This window comes from Protopterus annectens, chromosome 8.part0 (assembly GCF_019279795.1).
Source record: "Protopterus annectens isolate FY-2018-M chromosome 8.part0, PAN1.0, whole genome shotgun sequence".
In the NCBI taxonomy this organism is placed as follows: Eukaryota; Metazoa; Chordata; order Ceratodontiformes; family Protopteridae; genus Protopterus; species Protopterus annectens.
In genome coordinates, this window is record NC_056741.1 from 1,853,472,806 (window position 1) to 1,853,491,892 (window position 19,087).

Sequence of the window (19,087 nt, forward strand, 5' to 3'; positions counted from 1 at the left end):
CTTGGAGTTTTCAGCATTTCACAACAGACATATGGTGGGATTCGTAAAAATTATTTAAAATTGTAAAAGACAGGTATGCAGTAAAGCCCACACACTACACTCTTACACAATCTACAACTATGCCCTAACATTACAGAGTGATCTCATACATTACTTTTTCCTGGATGAGCCCTTGTACTTAGTGAGTATGTAAATGAAGGTCTATGATTAACATGCATCCTTAACAACCTGCTGACTTTATCCATTTCTAAGTTATATTTAAGATTGTATAATGTTATTTAACTTAATGGTGATTACGACACCCTCAGTTCATTTCCTTTTCTTTTCTACTTAGGGTTTCCTCTGCAATCTGCCATCAAAGTGCATAAATATGCACCCTTTTTTCACATTAAAATCATACAGCTGCTGCCTATGTGTCTACCTAGCAAGACACAAGCAGGTCTCTCTCCCTCTGTTTAGTCTCTCATTTTATTCTTCTGTATGCCAACGCTACATTAGTTTGGATTGGATCAGCATTTCCAAACAGGTTTACTTTTAGTGACACTAGGATATTTGATGCAGATATATTAAACAGGACTCACATTCTCAATAACCCTGCAGCACTCCACTGCTTGTTTTTTTCCACCCTGGCAGTTACAACTTTGCTTATGGTCAGCCAGATGATCTCTTCTACTTTTTACTATTTTTCACTCCACTTAATTTCTTTCCAAGGTTCCTGTGAGACAGTGTTAAAGGCCTTGATGAAGACCTTTATGAAATTCTGATACTGTGTATCTACACACTCTCCTTGACCACCTGAGTGGTGATCATTTTGTCCATCCCCAAATATGGAGTCCAGGGCCTTGGACAGATTTGGTAAGCATGTTTATACTTCAGTGACCTTTGCTCTGTGGTCATTTCATTTGGCACATTTTATGAGATTGCAAAGAGGTTTGATTAAAGAACTCTCCAAATGACTTAATGGGTCCATGTCTGGGGAGGATCAAGATAGAGTTTCCTCACAACTGTCCAACCTTCAATTGATATCTAATGCATCCATGAGGCTGATCTCCCATGAGGTGGAAGGTACCTCATGGGCATCGGGTTCAGGCATAACCAATAGCAGACATGCCTGGATGCATCTATGTGACTTTGTGGACTCCTTCAAATCTTCATTCATAAGTGCTCCATTTGATGGCTCTTCCTTATATGGCCCTAAAGTAAAAGACATGCTCTCTAGATGTGAGCAAAAAGGAAAGACCTTGTCTGCTGTACAGATACATGTTTCTACACCTCAAAGACCCTTTTCGTGGAATCAATAAGAATGTAGAAAGATGTGGTTCCATAAATACTAGTTTCCTTTGCAGGACTTATGAGGAGATAGTTCTCCCAGAGGCAGAGGGGGAGGTACTCTAACAGAGGACAACTCCCCCATGGCAGAGGGGGCCCACAGACCCAGGGTTTTTCAGGATCCCTTCTCAGAAAAGCCCTACCAGCACTCCTGAAATGTGGTCCACTGTTGCCCTCTGAATGAGGTATGGGGTGTTTGTCTCTGCACCAAAGAACCTGGCTATCTATAATAAAAGATTCCGGGTGCAGAGAATTATACCCAGAGGTTATATTACACCATTTTGCCAAATTTGGCCATACAAGAATGAAGAGAATCCCTGATGTTCCACCCAATTGAGGGAAGCAGAAGCTTTAGAAATAGAAAAGCTGCTAGAAAAAAAAAAAGAATCATCCAGAAAGTCTCCTCAGATCAGGGAGGATCCAGGACCTACTCAAGATTCTTCTCAGTGCCAAAGAAAACAAGGGACTTGAGACCCATCCTGTATCTCAGCAAGTTAGAACTGTTCATGCAATATTCAAGGTTCCAGATGGTTCTGGTTCAGTCCATTCTGCCCTGCTACAAAAGGATGATTGGATGTGCTTGACACATCTCCAAGATATAGACTATCACATCAAAATAAACAGGCATTCCAGTAGATATCTGCACTTCCAGCTGAGATCCAATGAATACCAATTCAGAACATTGCCCTTTGGTCTTACTACAGCCTCCATGGTGTTAACCAAATGCATGGAAGTGGTAACAGCTCACTTGAGACTGCTGAGAATCCGAGTATTTCCATACCTAGACAACAAGCTCTTAACTGCCCCAACCATGCATCTTCTCCTACAGTAAAGGGACTACCTGCTCCAGATGGATCTCCACCTAGGCATCACAGTCAATTATAGAAAATCATAACTCACAGCTACATGAGTCTGGAGTTCATAGGTGCTCTTCTAGACATGGTCAATTATATAGCCTCTCTCCCTCCAACTCACATCCAGACTCTCAGTTTACAGGCCAAGATAGTAATGCTTCATTTTTATCTTCCGGCATGATTAGTCTTACAAGCTTTGGGATCCATGGCAGCAGCTATCACCCTAATCCCATTAGCCAGGTTTCATATGTGAATTTTGCAGAGTACCCTGTCAGTGCAGTGGACAATTTTTCAGCAGATTTTAACCACCCCAGTCAATTTATTTATTTATTTGGCATTTGGTTACCAGGAGAGTCCTACTGGGTCATGAAGTACCCATCTTCAGTGGATGCCCAGGCAGAAAAGCTCCAGATACATATGATTAATGGAATGAAAAACTAGACAGGCATAATAACGTCATAACATTGAAGAGCAATATGAAAACAGCACATTAGTTTGTCAAAATGAGAACTTAAGAGACATAACAAAGTCATAACATTCAAGCAAAAAATTCAAAAAACTACACATTAGTTTGTCAGAATAAAAACTCAACAGATATAATAAAGTCATAGTGTTAAAGAATCAAAACCAGCTAGCAATAAACTGGCACTGGAATGTAAAATGCCAAGAATAAATAAAAAACCACCAGGTAGCACTCAAAGGAAGAATAATAAATCCACAAATTCATACACAGTTAAGGACTTTCGTCTTGTAAGACATCATCAAAACCATGACTGAAACATACAAAATGGACAGTTAAAACCACTGCTTTAAACACACACCCCGATGATAAGCAAATAAAAACACAGGAATAAAGATCTAATCACAGATAATATTCAAACAGAAAAAGAAACACCTAGCCAGTTTAAATCATGGACCAATCAAGTGTAAAACTTTAACACACACCCCCCATAAATAATCCAATCTCATGCAAAAAATATGATTAAAAATTAGGAGGAAAAATAGGCACTTTTTGATAAGAAATAAAAATAGTATATCAAAAAATCATAATTTAGATGCTGTCAGTTTCAGTTCACTAATGATTAAAATAGTGTCAATCAATCCTGGATAGTTCATGACATCTAACCTACGTTGTCAAAGCATTTCACAGTCTAGTTTGTGGTTCTTCCACTCATCAGAGAATGCTGTAGGATCGAGCCTTTCTAAGATTAAAAATTTTAAATCAGAAAAATTGTGACAGTGAGATGGATGCCTAGCCAATGCACACTTCTCATCTTTATTTGCAATACAATACACATGTTGATAGATCCTTTTGTTCAAAGCTTTGGTAGTCTTACTGATGTAAAATCCCAGGCATGTACAACACCTAGCCATGTATACCACTTTATCTGTCATGCAATTATATCTACCCTTAACCATCCACTTGGAAGCTTTATCAAAAAGAGTGTTGATAGGTTCAACATCAATAAAGGGACATTGTCTACATTGGCCATGTTTATGAGTAAACAAGGATCCATTTTGTAAACTGCTCAAAGGTCTTTTAAGAATGTTTTTAAGGTTTGGTTGATTCTTGAAAGTAAAGGTGGGTGGATTTCTAAAACAACCATTTAAAATATCATCACACTGTAACACAAACTAATTGGTTACAATCCTGCAAATGTCCAAAGCATCCAAAGAAAAGTGTAAAAACGTATTATTGGCCATTGAAAAGGAGTTTAAAAAAGTGTCTGACCCTAGAACATGAACCCGTGATGCCCCACTATGAGGCAGAGGTTTTACTTCTAGTCCAAACTCACTATTGTCAATATCAATGTTAGCATTGCTGATGTCTACATTACAAGTCCCCAAACCTCCTTTAATAATAGGGGTATATTTCACCTTTCTGTCTTTTAAGACCTGCTGATAGAAAAAAATCAATCATAGTTGGAGGATACTCTGTCTCCAGGAAAATCCCCTTAAGAGTGTTAAAGTTGTCAATACAAGTTTTGTCATCTGAGATCAAAGAAGACAAACAAATAAATTGACTTTTGGCAACACTCTTCTTTTGATAGAAGGGATGATTACTTTGGATATGTAGAAAAGCATTACAGAACTTTGATTTATGGTATATGTTTCTAATAAAAGTACCATCTTCACCTTTAATGATCACAGTGTCCAAGCAGTGAATTTATTCAGCACTGCAATTGTGGGTGAACTCCAAAAATCCCAAAGATGACTGTAACTCAGCTAAAAAAAGGTTGAACTGTTCTTTACTAGTAGACCACAACAGAATATCATCCAAGTACCAGTAGGAAGACACACAGAAGGAAAATATATCCAACTTAAACACGCTCTTGATTTCCCGCCATAACAAAACTGCATTAGCGAATACAGGGGCACATGCAGCCCCCATACCAACACTCTTAAGTTGCTTATAATATTCACCATCAAATAAAAAGAAATTGTTGCTGAGTATGATTTCCATCAATTCTGAAATTAACATAGATTCATTATCAGAATGGGAACCAAACCTTCTGATGACCTCACCAAACCATTCTTGATATCTAAGGTAATAAAAAAATGAATGGTGTCACTTGCAACACAGTGTAATTTATCCAGTCAGTTCCATGAATCAGACAGAATATGTGAAAAGCTAGAAAATAATGACCTAAGTCTCTGGTCTATATATTTCACAAGAGGTTCTGTGACAGATTCCTTAGCAACAACAATAGGGCATAATGGTGGGTTATCTATAAAGGAGTGACTTATTGGAATCCCAAAAATCTTTGGGATGATGGCCCATTGGACCTTCAGGAACTCATAAAATGACAAAGAAATGTTATCAGACAGTAACCATTTGTCCAAATGAATGTTAATCACCTTATAGGCAATACTGATTTCAGTGTCTGAGACAGTACGGCACACTGTATTGTCTGCAAGCAACAAAGTCATTCTGCCAATGTAATTTATTACATCTATAATGACCAAACCACTCCCTTGTCTGGCTTCATACATCTGATATTCTTATTAAAAGTGATGTTGTCCAGGACCTCCCTTTCTTGTTTAGTAAGATGGAAATATCTACATCTCTTCTTACTGATCAACAAATCTATAATTTCCCTTTCACAAGCTTTCTCAAATACATTAATCATGGGGTGAACGGGGGGACTGGCAAGGCTACTCCATTTAAAATCAGTGAATGGAATTTCTGTTTTCATCTGACTACCATAAAGTAATCAGAAATTAAGTTTTCTAGAAAAAGAGTTTAAGATCCAGGACTGTGTTTTCAACATTTGCATGACCTGAAGGAATAAACATAAACCCTTTATGAAACAATCTGTGGTGGTCTGAATTCACTTCAAATTTGAAAATGTTATAAATCATAAAACTGAAAAAAAGAGGTAATAGAAACAGTACCTTGTTTCGATATAATAAGTTGTTTATCCATCAAACTTGAATTGCTTAATGTCTCTTTAAGGGAACATTGTTGTTCTTTTTCCTCCCATTGTTTCCGCTCTGTGTTCAGGGTACAGTTTCCATTTTTTCAGACTGTTTGTTGGCCAGTCTCTCTAAAGGGAATTCCAGTTCTCCACCGTAATGGTCATCCCATTGATTGTTGCCCCTCACATCTCTGGAAAAACACTGGTTATTATATGAATAGGGAGCTGTTCGGTTGCCAGTAATTTTAAAATATACAGACTTGTTCCTGTAGTTATTATCATCCCGTTGTAACTTCTAATCCTTTTTCCTTTTCAAAGATATCAACTTAATGTTAATATAAAAAAAAGACTGCTGAATTTGTTTCTGTGCCTGAAAAAGTCAAAATCTTCCGTAATGGAAAGCACCAGCTTGGAAATATCTTCTTTAAAGGTTTGCATGCATCTTTCATTTTCTTTGATAATCTAGTCAAGTCAAGGCCAGTTTTGTCAAAAACATTAAACAGTTCCACGTGAAATGTAGGATTCTCCTGAACACCCTGTGGAAATTTCCAAATACACAGACTTTTTGGGGCATGTTGTGTTTTTAACACTTATATTAGAAAATAGTTGTCAAACTGAAGAGACTTAAATTTAAATCATGACTTATCCAAAGCCGTTATTTGTTGGTCAAGAGTCAAAAAGTCTCCTTGAGTAGATTTTATTTAACATACTTCTTCTGGATAGTTGAATGAATGTAACCACTTGTTAATATTACCAGTATCTGAAAAGTGTTTTATAGGTGAAGAATGACGATTACCTACAGGCGGTTGCTGACGTTCATCCAACTTGTGTGAAACCAGTAAATTAAAAATTTGAGGTTGTAAAGCAAGAATGCCCTTGGTTTCTGTGCCAGTTTTTTGCTGAGAAACAAACTGAGATAATTGTTGAATAAGCAACGTTAATTTTCCCACTAATCCAGGAAGGCTAGCATTAAGGGTGTTTCCAAATGAAAATTCCTCCATTTTGAATGCTGATATAACAGTGAATCACTAGAAAAAAGTCTAAGAATCAAAACAAGCTAGCAATAAACTGGAACTGAAATGTAAATTGCCAAGCATGAAGAAAAAATGACAATGTAACACTCGATGGAAAAAATGTAATAAATCCACAAATTCATACACGGTTAAGTGCTATTTTTCCTTCTAGTTTTTAATCGTATTTTTTCACATGGGATTGGATTATTTATAGCAGTGTGTTAAAGTTTTACACTCAATTGGTCCATGATTTTGTCCGGCTGTGATAGGATTGTTATTTCTGTGTTTTTATTTGCTTATCATTTGGTGGGGGGGGGGGTTAAAGCAGTGGTTTTAACTGGCAGTTTTGTCCATTTCATTCATGGTTTTGATGATGTCTTACAAGATGAAAATGCTGAACAATCTATGAATTTGTGGATTTATTAAAGTTCTTCCTTTGAGTGCTATTTTTTTTCTTCATTCATAGTATTAAAGCATAAATTATATGAAAAGCCTGATAATAGAAAGATGCAGAATTATTTAAATAATACACGATTATCATAACAAGTATTAATATTCTAGAGGTCATGAAATATAGTAACAGATTATATTGGTGAAGGTGCAGGATAGTAAGAGTAGAGAAGGGCAGGGTGTTATAGAGGGTATAGTAGGAATAGCTGTGGACAAGGTATAAGTGCAACCTTAGGGTAGTATGTGTAGAGGAAGGTAGGGTAGAGTAAGTTAGTACTGGGAATGGAGAGAGTAGAGGTAGAAAAAAGTATAACAGTTCCTCAGCTTGGGCTAGTACAGGAGCAAATCCAAACTTTGTTGTAGTATTCGTTTATAGAGGTTTTGAAGGAGTGCAGGTTAGGAGCAGTTTTTATAGTTAAATGAGGGGAGTTTCATAGTTTTGTCACAGAGTAGGAGTAAAGACTTAGGCCTGGGGTTTTGTTAGGTTTATACGTTGTAAGGAGATGTTTGTCTTCAGATCTGAGGTGTTTATTTGGGATATGAAAGTTGATTAATGGGCTAAGATTAGGACAAGCTAGTGGGTTGTGGATGATTTAGTATTCTGTAGTAAGTTGTATGTATTGGAGGTGAAGGGAGAGTTCAAGCCATCTTAGGGAATGTAAGGCTTTACAGTGATGAGTTAGAGGGGTTGCATTTATGGCAAATTTGGCAATTTTGTTATTTTTGTTATAACAGCTTTCTAGTTTTTTTCTTAGGGAGATTTGTAAGTTAGTTAGAATTGGGGCCCTGTTTAACAGTAAGGGCAAGAGGTAGTTTTTGGCCAGAGTAATTTTGCTAGCTGTTGTGAGGAAGTTTTTTATTCCTGTACAGCTTGCCTAGTTTTTTTTTTGGCACTGTTTTGTATGTGTAGGTCAGACTTGAGATTATCATCAACTGTGATTCCTAGTAGTTTGGTATGCTGAACCAATTCAATTTCAGTATTCTTGGCTGAAAAGATCTTGACGTTTGTTTTGTTAGAGCTATGGGGTTTGTGGGTAAAGAGAGTTTTTTTTGTTTTTTTTTGGTTTCAGTAGAAGTTCAGCACTGGACAGTCATGTTTCTATATAAGAGACAGCTTGTTGTATTATGTGTTGTAGGTGAGTTAATGTGTCTGATATGCGGATGATAGTGGAGTCATCTGCATATTGAGTTAGATTGCCTTCACAGGAGGGTGTATATAAGTTATTGATAAAGACATTAAATAGTAATGGGCCAAGGATGGATCCTTGAGGTGCACCTGTGGGGGTATTGTGATATAGGGAGAGACAGCCCTGCCATTTTACTGCTTACTGCCTGTCAGCTAGGTAGCTAGAAACCACTGAAGTGAGAAGGAGGATAGACCAATGCTGGAAAGTTCTTTAAGAAGGAGTCAAGATCACACAAGCTTGCAAAAGATATCTTATTTTGTGGCTTCACTCAAATGAAGTTTCCAAACACTATCCATTTGTTCTTCACCTGCCCATGGCCATGGTGACCATGGACACCTCCCAACTGGGATGGGGGGGCAGTACTTAGGAAGGACGGTCCAAGGTACAGTATGCTGTCTCCAGAAGAGGTCAAGATGCATATCAATGTACTGGAAATGAGAGCAATCCTCCTAGCATTGTTGGCATTCTAAGACACTCCCCTGTGGGATGACTGCTATTCAAATGGACAATATGTTTGTGGTATATCAACAAACAGGGAGGAAACAAATCTTACTTGCTATATTGAGAAGCTATGACAGTGTGGCAATGGGCAATCTCTTCTGGCTGCTTTCTAATAGCAATGCACATACCAAGGAAAGCCAACGTGATTGTAGACAAACTAAGCAGGTCCATTCTGATAGAAAGTAGTCTCTCAATGTCAAAGTGGTGGAGAGAATTTTCCATCAATGGGACCAGCCATGCTGTGACCTATTCATTTCTCCCCTCAACAATAAGTGCAGCAGGTTCTTTGCCCTGATCCCTCCAACAGGGGAGTCACCGACAGATGCTCTAGTCCACGACTGGCCATCTGGTCTTCTCTGCACTTACCCACTGTTACTTGTTATCTCCAAATTTCTACAGAAAATCTACTGGTTGAATAGCACAGTTATCCTCATTGCACTCTTTCAGCCTCATCAGATTTGGTTCTCCTTCCTCTGGGCTCATCTCCTGCATCTGCCCTGGATAATGGATCCCAATCCAGACCACCTGTCTCACCCAACAGGTATGACTCATTCAGATATAACAGACCTCAAATTGACCACATGGTTTCTTCAGTTCCACTGATTGCTAGGCAGCCCAGGTTCTCCACCCCAGTCTGTCATATTTTGTTATCTTCTGTAAAAGCTTTTACTAGAAAGATTTACAAAAGTAAATGGAAGAGTTTTGTGTTCAGGGCCCTGGATCTGGATCCCCTTTCTGCCCCTGTACTAGCTGCACTTGATTTTTAGCTTGAATTTTCAATGAAGGGGCTTGGCTTTCTACTATTAAGGTCCAGTTGATTTCCATTTCAAATGTCCAGCTAGGTGAAAATAATTTTTCCTTAGTTTCCTCTAAATTATGTAAAGCCTTTTTCAAAGGAGGTATTTTACTTAGACCTCCAGTAAAGGATTCTACTTCTTCTTGGGATTTAACTGTTTTGCTTCAAGCTCTGACCCAAAGCCCCTTTGAATCCTCAGCCAGGCCAGTCCTCAAGTTTTCGTCTTGGAAAACCATTCTTCTAGTCAATATTACATTAGGTAGATGTAAGGACCAACCCATCTTTTTTGCCTAAGGTAGCTTCTGAGTATAATATCAACCTGGTCATTAACCTCCCAGTTTTCTTTCCAAATTTTTCAAACAAGGGAGAGCTCATGCTCCATCTTTTGGATGTACGTAGACATCTTCTGATTTATCTCCATCGAACCAAGGATTACAGAAAGACTGACTATTTGTTTATATCCTTCTGACATAACAGATTGGCAAGTCAGTTTCCAAAGTTACACTGGCCAAATGGTTAACTGATTGTATCTCCTTTGTCTATAGTAAAAGAGGATTTCCTTGCCTAAACATCCGAGTGCTCATTCCATGAGGTCTATGGTGGTCTCTTCAGCCTTTTTGTCCAGAGCTTCTATAGATGACATTTGTGCAGCTCCCACTTGGTCCAATGCTCATACCTTTATTGCTAATTAGCAATTGGATTTGGTTTCTAGGAAGAGAGCTGTGTTTGGCGCCACAGTACTCTGAAATATCCTTCTATGATGTCCACCTGATGTTCAACTAGCTGGGGGCTCTGTCCCATCAGTTGAGGAATGAATGAAAATAACAACACAGATGTAATGTTATTGTGAGTACATGCTTATTTTTGTGATCAGTGTACCACCCCAATAAACAAAGGTAAAATACAATAAAAAAATATTCACATATGTGTGCTCTAGTGGTAGTAGCCAATGATGACACACAAAGTGAACGGACTAAATACTTCTTCCTATAAAAACATGATCTTACAAAGTAACCAGCATTTCTACAAAAGTCTGCCCATATCAGAAATGTATTCAAAGATAAGTAAACAAAAACAGTGCTACTAAGCTATTTGTAAATTGTGTCAGTGAACAGTGTCTGTCTCCAAGAATGATTTAGTTTTCTACTCAGAGTTCAGAATAGATCTCTTTGTAATTCAGCCTGCCACTGACTTTAGAGGAAGTGCTCCTTGGAGTTTGTCAAATCACATACATTTTGCATTTGGATTGCAAAGTTATTATCTGCAAGACCTGTTGTAACCTTTACAATAGCAAACTAAAGCTGCTGTTATGAAGGAGAAGTGATACTGCTTCAAGGCAAGCTAGCTATATACAGCTCAATGTCTCCCTCACAGTATTACTGACATTGTGTCTTTACTTACAAGCTCCCTTCTGATAGTATGCTCTTGGAAACAGGAAGTTTTGCTCAGTCCACAAAGACAGCTTACCTGAAACTAATGATAATGCATTGCTTAACCAATTCTTAATAATTTGTGTAACTTGTAGGACCTGGCACAAAGGCTAACACAAAGGTAATAAAACAGCTTTGCTTTCCATGGAACAAAACTGCAAGTACACTTCACATTACAACTCATCCAGCAAAGAGCTCTGACCTACCAATGTACTGACAGAATACGTAGAATGCTTTTCTAGACTGTAAGCAGTTAACTCTGAAAGTGGCTTGATGCTCTGTCCACCCTGTCCATTTATTGTGTCAGTTTTCTGATTTATTTACTTCTTACCCTTGATTGTTAGGCTGTCCAATGGCAAAGCTGGTAAACAGGGGTTCTTCTCCTGTGTCCCATTTGAAGGAGTCTCTGGACATTTTATATGTTAAGCCTTAAAAGAGAACAAAAGATAGAATAATTATTTTTTTCTTTATGTGATACGTTATATTGAATTTCAGCAACAGTGCAGTAAAACAAAAACAGTAACATTAAAGACAGAACATGAAAGGTGGCACAGAAGGAAATAGAAGACAAGCTTACAATCCCTTACAGTATCCCCACCTCCCTTCTTTTTCCTGGAGGTGAACTGCAAGCTTGCTGTTATGAGCATTCCTTCGACTTGCAGTTTACATACTATAAGTGAGAATGAAAGAACCAGTTGGAATTTCCAGGTATTCATAAGTACAGATAAATGTAGTTTGTGCATATTAGTTTCTTCTGACAGAACCAATTTCTTAATCTTTTCTCGGTCAAGGAGTTTTTTTTTTGCAATACATCTTATGATGTGCTCTAACTTGGATCTGTCTTTTGCAGTACATTTACGGTATGGTACTTCAGATATGCATTTATGTAATGCTGTTATTCAGCAGTTAGCTTATTTACAGTAGAATATTTGTACATTTTATTATATTTATTAACTGGTAGAGAACATAAATCCACATAGCAAATAGATCATTTTCACCCTGCGTGTACAATCAAGAACAGAAACAAGGTGACTGTTACATGGGATGTACAAATGAAAGCTAATTGTTGGTAGTATAATCACAAAAACAGAATGAAAGTAAAAAAGATACAAAGTGATGTTTCAATTATATAAAAAGTAGTCGTGGAGTAACAGTGAGTTATATACAACATAGTACTAGCAAAGTAATAATTTTGACATTAAAATAGTGGAATAAAAAAGAAGGAAAGACTATTCCCTATTAAAGGAAGAGATTATACAGTAGGTGAGGAAGTCTCACAAGGGATAATTGGCTAGGCTTAAAATGGCTCACAAGGGCAGTTAGACTAGTACTAATCTATGAACCTATGAACCTATGTAAGTGTGTGGAGAAAGGGGCAAAGAAGAAAGGTATAGTCTATAGGTGAGAAGAGAGAATGGATAAGACAGAAGATGGGGGAAGATGTGAATGTGATAAGGAAATTGTTATTGGTAGAGGAAACAGAAAGTAGTTAGGAGTATTTTAGTTCATTCAGCTAGGAGTGCAAGGGAATGTGGGGATCAGGAGTTCTAAAACAGCATGTGACACTGTTGTTTTGGAAACATCTGTACTGAGCTTGTTTGAGAAGGTATTTTTTTTTTACATTCAGCTCAGAATTTGGCAAAGGTGGGAAAGACTTTAAATCATCAGGAAGTGATTGCCACATTTTGGGACTAGTGCTGAGAATGCATGTTCTCTTATACAGACCTTGTTTTGGGGACCTTGAAAAAATAGGAATCGAGGAGGATTAGATTCTAAGATTATAAAAGGTGGTTCTTTTGGAAAGTCTAGTAGTGAAGAAGGAAAGTTTTATTTATTTACTTATTTGACATTTGTTGACCGGGATAGTCCGACTGAGTTTGCACCCTTTTTCAGAGAAGGCCCGGAGATGAAAAGCTCCACAGTATAAATTATGCAAGTAAAACAATTCACTGAGGTGAAGTGAAATAAAATAAACACAGTAAAAGTTTATACAATAACAAGATGATGTCCATTACAGTACAAGTAAGAGACTTTAGCAGACAAGGCATTTCTACTAAGTAGCAAGTAAGTGAGGCAGATGGTAACAACAAAGTGGTAAACGTGAATAAGAACTGTTATTGGTGATCTATTAAGTATATTCATAGCATTTTGTTTGTCAAGATACAGTGTGAGGGCTGATTAAATAGCAAGGTAGAAGAATGGAGGCTACCGCTAACAGATTACACAAAGCTAGGAATTATCGGGGTGTGAAGAGCAGTTACTAATTATTATTGTGATGCATAGGAGGTTAGAATATAACGCATAATTGTAGGAAAGGAGGAAGTAGGAAGGAAAGTAAGGAAAGGAGAGGATTATGGAGGAGAGAGGGGATGTATTCAAGTGGGATGATTGCAGAGACAGGACCATGTGCTGTACAGATAATTTCTGAGAGTTTTCTTGAATTTATGAGTCTAGGTAATATTTCTGAGGGTCATGGGAAGCTTATTCCATGAGAGGGTGGGAAAGTAGCTGTAGAAGTTTTGGCCAATAGATTTTGTAGGTTTATGAATCTGTAATAGACATTGGTCTGAGCTTCTGGGTGAGCGTGGGGGGTTGTAGCGCGAGACAATACAGGATATACTAGGGTAGGAGGAGGGCTTGTTCAGGTAGAGTGGATGGTGAGAAGTTGAGCAAATAGGAGTTGCTTAGGAAATTCAAGTCAGCTGAGAGTTTGGAGAGCATGACAGTGGTGTGATTTTGTAGAGAGATTAGTTGCAAATCTAGTTACTTTGTTGTAGAAGGTTTTGAGTTTGCAAAGTTGAGAGGACTATAAGTTAGGATTTGAGAGATGTAGAAGAGGTTTGGGAAAAGATAAGCTTGGGCAAGTGAGAGTCTGGAGTTGGGAGTGAACTTTTGTTTCTATACAGGAGGCCAAGCTTTTCGTGGGTTTTCTTGATGCAGTGCTGTACATGGAGGTCAAATTTAACATGGTGTTCGATGATTACTCCAAGGAGCTAAGTGTGAGGTTCAGCTGAAATAGTAGTGTTGTTAAGAGAAGAGATGGTGAATGAAGATTTTAGATGGTAGAGAAATCTGAGTAGGAATAGGAGAAGTTCTGTCTTTTTAGGGTTTAGTACGAGTTGGTTGTTAGTCAGCCAAGTTTCAGTGAGAAGTCTGAGTTTGGGTGAGCAGGTCAGAGGGGTTGTCAGCAATTGAGATGATAGTAGAATTGTCTGCGTACTATATGAGGGATGACTGAGGACAGGATGTGTGAAGTTGGTTAATAAAGATGTTAAAACAAAGGAGGCCTAGAATACAGCCTTGTAGAACACCCCATTTTTATTGGGAGAAAGAGCAGACATTGAATAGCAGTTCATTTGAATTACATCTTAAATATATATAAACATTATAATGCATACATATGCACATAATAATGTACTTGTCTATGCTAATTTGCAGATATTTGTGTTACAGCACTTAGTATATACAAATTTGTGATAGTCGAGGAAGTATTCAGTTGACTAACAAAGAAGAGTAAGAGGGGAGAGCAGTAATGTTTTAGTTCACTGGTTTGAGGAGAATAAAAAAAGAGTTTAAAAGACAGGTGAAAAGAAAAATGAATCGGAGAGAAGGAATGACTGAGATGCCAGTACTAAAAGGGAGGAGGGTGTTTGTTATAGGCAGATTGAATGGACAACAGTACTGTGGCATTATTTTTTAGTAATTTCAAGCATAGACAATTCCAATTGTGGGCAAAGTAGGTTATTTGATTTTATTTAACATTTGTTAACCAGGAAAGTCTGACTAGGAAGAAACCTATTTTCAGCAGAGTCCCAGGGAGAAACACTGCAGACGCACATCTTTGAATGTGGAAAGAAACCAGAGTATCCAGAGGAAACCCTCGTGAATGCAGGGAGGGCACATGCAGACTCCATACAGAAGGCACCCCAGCCAAGAATCGAACAGGAGAACCTCTTGCCGTGAGGCGACAACGTTAACTGCTGCACCAGATTTTAAGATTCTCTTCATTGGTTATGTTGATAAGGAGGGAGTTCTGTATTTTTGCAACTTAAACTTGGTAGAGACCGTCTCCATATTGAATATTTAATGACCTGGACCTTTTTTTTTTTTTTTTAAATAAGATCTAAGAGTTGTAATGGGATTGTAGTTTACTTAGGTTAGTTAGTATCAGTAGCAGGGATTAGTAAAGATAAATTGGGAAAATATTGTTTTGGATTTCAATAAAAGGTCCAGTTTTGTTTGTTTGTTTGTTTGTTTTAGTGACAACATAATCAGTATGTTTATCAAATTTTAGTTTATGGTATAAGTAAACACTAAATAGTTTGGTGTGTATGGCTAGTTCTTTTGTGGTGTTATGAGTGATGTTACAATAAATACTTACATGTGATTCGATGCCAGTTCAGGGTAGAGTAAAATGTATCTGATTTTAGGATTTATCAGTAAGTGTAAGTCTTTCAACTATTGCTCTGATTTTGTGAAATTAAGTAGGGTTAAAGATTGTAATTCCAATGAAGAGTTAGCTGCGCAAGTTAGTATTAAATATTTTGTGGAGTGTACTACTGTAGTATTTTTCACTATCTTGTAAATATTAATAAAAACATTAAATAGCAGTGGGACCACTATACTGGTCTGCTGGTGGGAGGAATATCTGTTTTTCTGTTTTTTGAAAACAATTGCTGATATATTTCTGGATCTAATGAATGGTTTTGTAATTTAAGTCCTGTTAAGATAGTCAACGAAAAAGTAACTGGTGACAGTATCAAGGCTTTAGACAGGTCCATGAAGAGTGAAAAAGAGAGACAGATACTTTGATTCCTACAGGGAATGATAATGTTTAAATATATAATACAACAGTGTCTATATTATGTCCTGAGAGGAATTCATACTTTGCTTGTGATATTAGGCTATGTTTAATAAGAGGTTCTGATAGCTGTATGTAAATGCATTTTAGACAGGGATAAAATGTCAGACAGATATATTGTTGACTAGATTTATATTATTCCCATCTTTGTTAGTACTATATTTGATTGCTTCCATATCCTAGGGGCATAAGCATCTTGTATTGATCTATTTATGAGTATAGCAGTGGGATCCACAATGTATTTTGCTGCTAGATGAAGGTATTCAGTGGGTATACTCTCAGGAGCTAGAGTGGCTAATTTTAAATTTAATAAAAGTTTTAAATGAAGAGCCTGGAAAGAGGTTTTAGTGCGAAGACACATTTATTATGCCAGACATAGATAGTGTGTGTATGCTGAGTTTCTTGTGCTATTTTAATGGCAGCATTTATAAAATGAAAATTCATGCAGCAGGCAATATTGTAGTTATTTTTATTTGGGTCTAGATTCAGTTTAGTTTGCTTTCTAGACTTAAGTAGGGAAATTGCAGCTTGCTAGTACATTTTCGATTATTGACATTAGAATTTTGTAGGTAGATAAAGTGTTCAGATTTGGGACTTTGCAATACCTTTTTCACACGGTTTTCTTACAGTCATGTAGTTGCCTAGGTTATTTTATGTTGGATAAGCTTTCCATGTGCACTAGTCTTTGTCTGTTGCCATCATAGCTTATTTTGGAGAAAATGTTAGCAAGAGGCAAGAGTGTGATTCTACTTTTTCCTTTTTTTCTAAAGGACTCGGGGGGGGGGGGGATAGCGCATTTAAAATGTTTAAGAAATATTAGTTGAAAAAATCAACATCATCATCATCTAGAAGAAGAAAGTGGAGACTGCTCTATTTGCGTTCCCTTGAGCAGATTGCAGAAGGTCTCTGATTAGAAAGATCTGTTGGATTGGACCTGGATAAATTATTGCAGAAGGTCTCTGATTGGAAAGATTGTTTTGATTAGACCCAGATAAATGCTGAAGAGACAGTTACAAGATCCTTGTAAGGCAAGGAAATTGGGGTAGAATCAACAATTGCAATGACATCCCAGTGAAATAGTCAGCTTACAGCATAAATCTCTGGTTTTCAATATCAGCTGTAAGCAGTGATCAGAGAAGTCAATAAGGTCAACAGAGAGCAGGCTGAAGATGTGGAAGTTGACTAGAGAGAAAGCACAAAGGTTCAAGGAATTACTCAGGGGTCTAGCACCTGAGGAAGAAGAGAAAATAAGTGGAGATGAAGAAAAATGACAGCATCTTTAAACAGCATGTGTAAGGACTATACTACAGGCATGTAGCCAAGCCAGATATGGAAATAAGGCAAATAAGGAAAGCTGGTGGTGGAATGCAGAATTCTTGCATGTCATCAAAAGAAGGAAGGGATGCATGAAAAAGTGGGAGATATAAAAGACAGATCAGGCCAGGAAGGAATACTGGCTGGCAAGCAAAGAAGCTACAACAGGCATTGCAATAGCAAGGAACAAAGCATCAGAGGCACTCTGTTAACTTCTGGAAAGTGACTCAGTGGATGACATAAAGAAACTCTATTATGTTGCAAGATAAAGAAGATAGTTAGACACCCTTCATAAGGGATTCCAGCAACAACCTGCTCACATGTCCACATGATATTTAAGGCAGATTGAAGGAAGACTTCCACTAACTTCAGAATGAAGAAAACCTCACAGAAGTTGTACTACCCCAGAACACAGCCTATGGTGAGAGAAGAGGAGGAGCTCACCACAGACGAAGTAAGAACAGCCTTAAGGAAAATGAAGTCAGGGAAAGCAGCAGACTCAGATAAGGTCAAAGCAGACATGATCAAGCTATTGGGTGAGACAGAGAGAAATAGCTCCTGAGGATACGTATGGCAGAATGGAGAGAAAGGCGTATCCCAGATGGCTGGAGAATAAGCATACTAGTGCCGGTGTTTAAGGAGAAAGGGGACATTCACAAATGGGAGCAGTAGAGAGGTATCAAACTCCTGTCACACTGCATGAAAGTTCTAGAGAAGGTGATTGATATACAAATACACAGAGTAGTAAAAAGTATGATGGGAAATGAGCAGTTTGGATTCAGATCAGGATACAGCACAACTGACCTGATGTGTGCAGTGTGATTGACACTTGAGAAGAAGATAGAAATGAGGAAACAGTCCAACTGGTCATTCCAAGACTTGGTGAAGGCATATGACAAGGTCCCATGAAAACTGATTCAAGCAGTCCTGTGGTGGTTTGAAGTCCTAGAAATATTGGTAGAATTAGTGCAAGCTATGTACAAGGACCCAATGACTTAAGTACAAACAATGTTATGCAACTAAAAATATTGGTCATTAAGTGATTTGACATGGAACGTGTTGCAGTGGGACTTAAACCGGAAATGACTGTTCATAAGGTGAATGCTCTGCCCACTACACTATTGCTATACTGCTTTATTTGCAATGAGGAAGCAGTCCAGCTGTTCATTCCAAGACTTGGTGAAGGCATATGACAAGGTCCCATGAAAACTGATTCAGGCAGTCCTGTTGTGGTTTGAAGTCCTAGAAATATTGGTAGAATTAGTGCAAGCAATGTACAAGGACCCAATGACTCAAGTACAAACAATGTTTGGTCTTACAGAGAGGTTACCAGTGGGAGTGGGTTTGCATCAGGGTTCAGGTCTGAGCCCTCTGCTGTTCATACTTGTGATGGATTTCATTAGTAAATAGATCAGAGGGGACAGATCAACAACGTTGCTATATGCAGACAATGTGGCATTACAGGCAGACTCTGAGCAAAAACTTCAGCAAAGGATAGGGGAATGGAATGCAAAACTGAAGCTACATGGGAAGAAACTGAGTACATATAAGGCAATTGTAAGGGCAGTAAATGGGAGAAATCAGAAGAAGCTGAGAATTGGAAATAGAAAGAAAATGGTGGAACAGGCTAGCAGCTTCAAGTATCTGGGAAGGGTGATCGAAGAGAAGGGAAAACTGAATGAGGAGGTCACAGCTAGAATCAGAGGGGCTGCAGCCAAATGGCACAGAGTGTCAGGGGATAGTCTGTTGCAGAAGAATGGCAAAAGCTGAAATGTAAGGTGCAGAAAACAGTGGTGTGACCAGTACAACTGTATGGTACAGAAACCTGGGGAGTAAAAGCAGTTGGGGAAATTAACATCATGGAGATGAAATGCCTGAGATGGGTGGTAGGAAGCACATTGTGGGATACACAAAGAAATGAGGACATAAGTGC

General features: G+C 38.0%; 1 protein-coding gene across 1 annotated transcript in view; it reads right to left on the reverse strand.

The window, feature by feature from the left end:
• The window catches only part of LOC122808574 (C-type lectin domain family 18 member A-like), a 694,180-nt gene that overhangs the window by 155,785 nt on the left and 519,308 nt on the right, over positions 1 to 19,087 (reverse strand). The window contains exon 9 of the mRNA XM_044079532.1: positions 11,311 to 11,407. Coding sequence (XP_043935467.1) covers positions 11,311 to 11,407 — 97 coding nt within the window. The remainder of the gene's footprint in view (positions 1 to 11,310; positions 11,408 to 19,087) is intronic.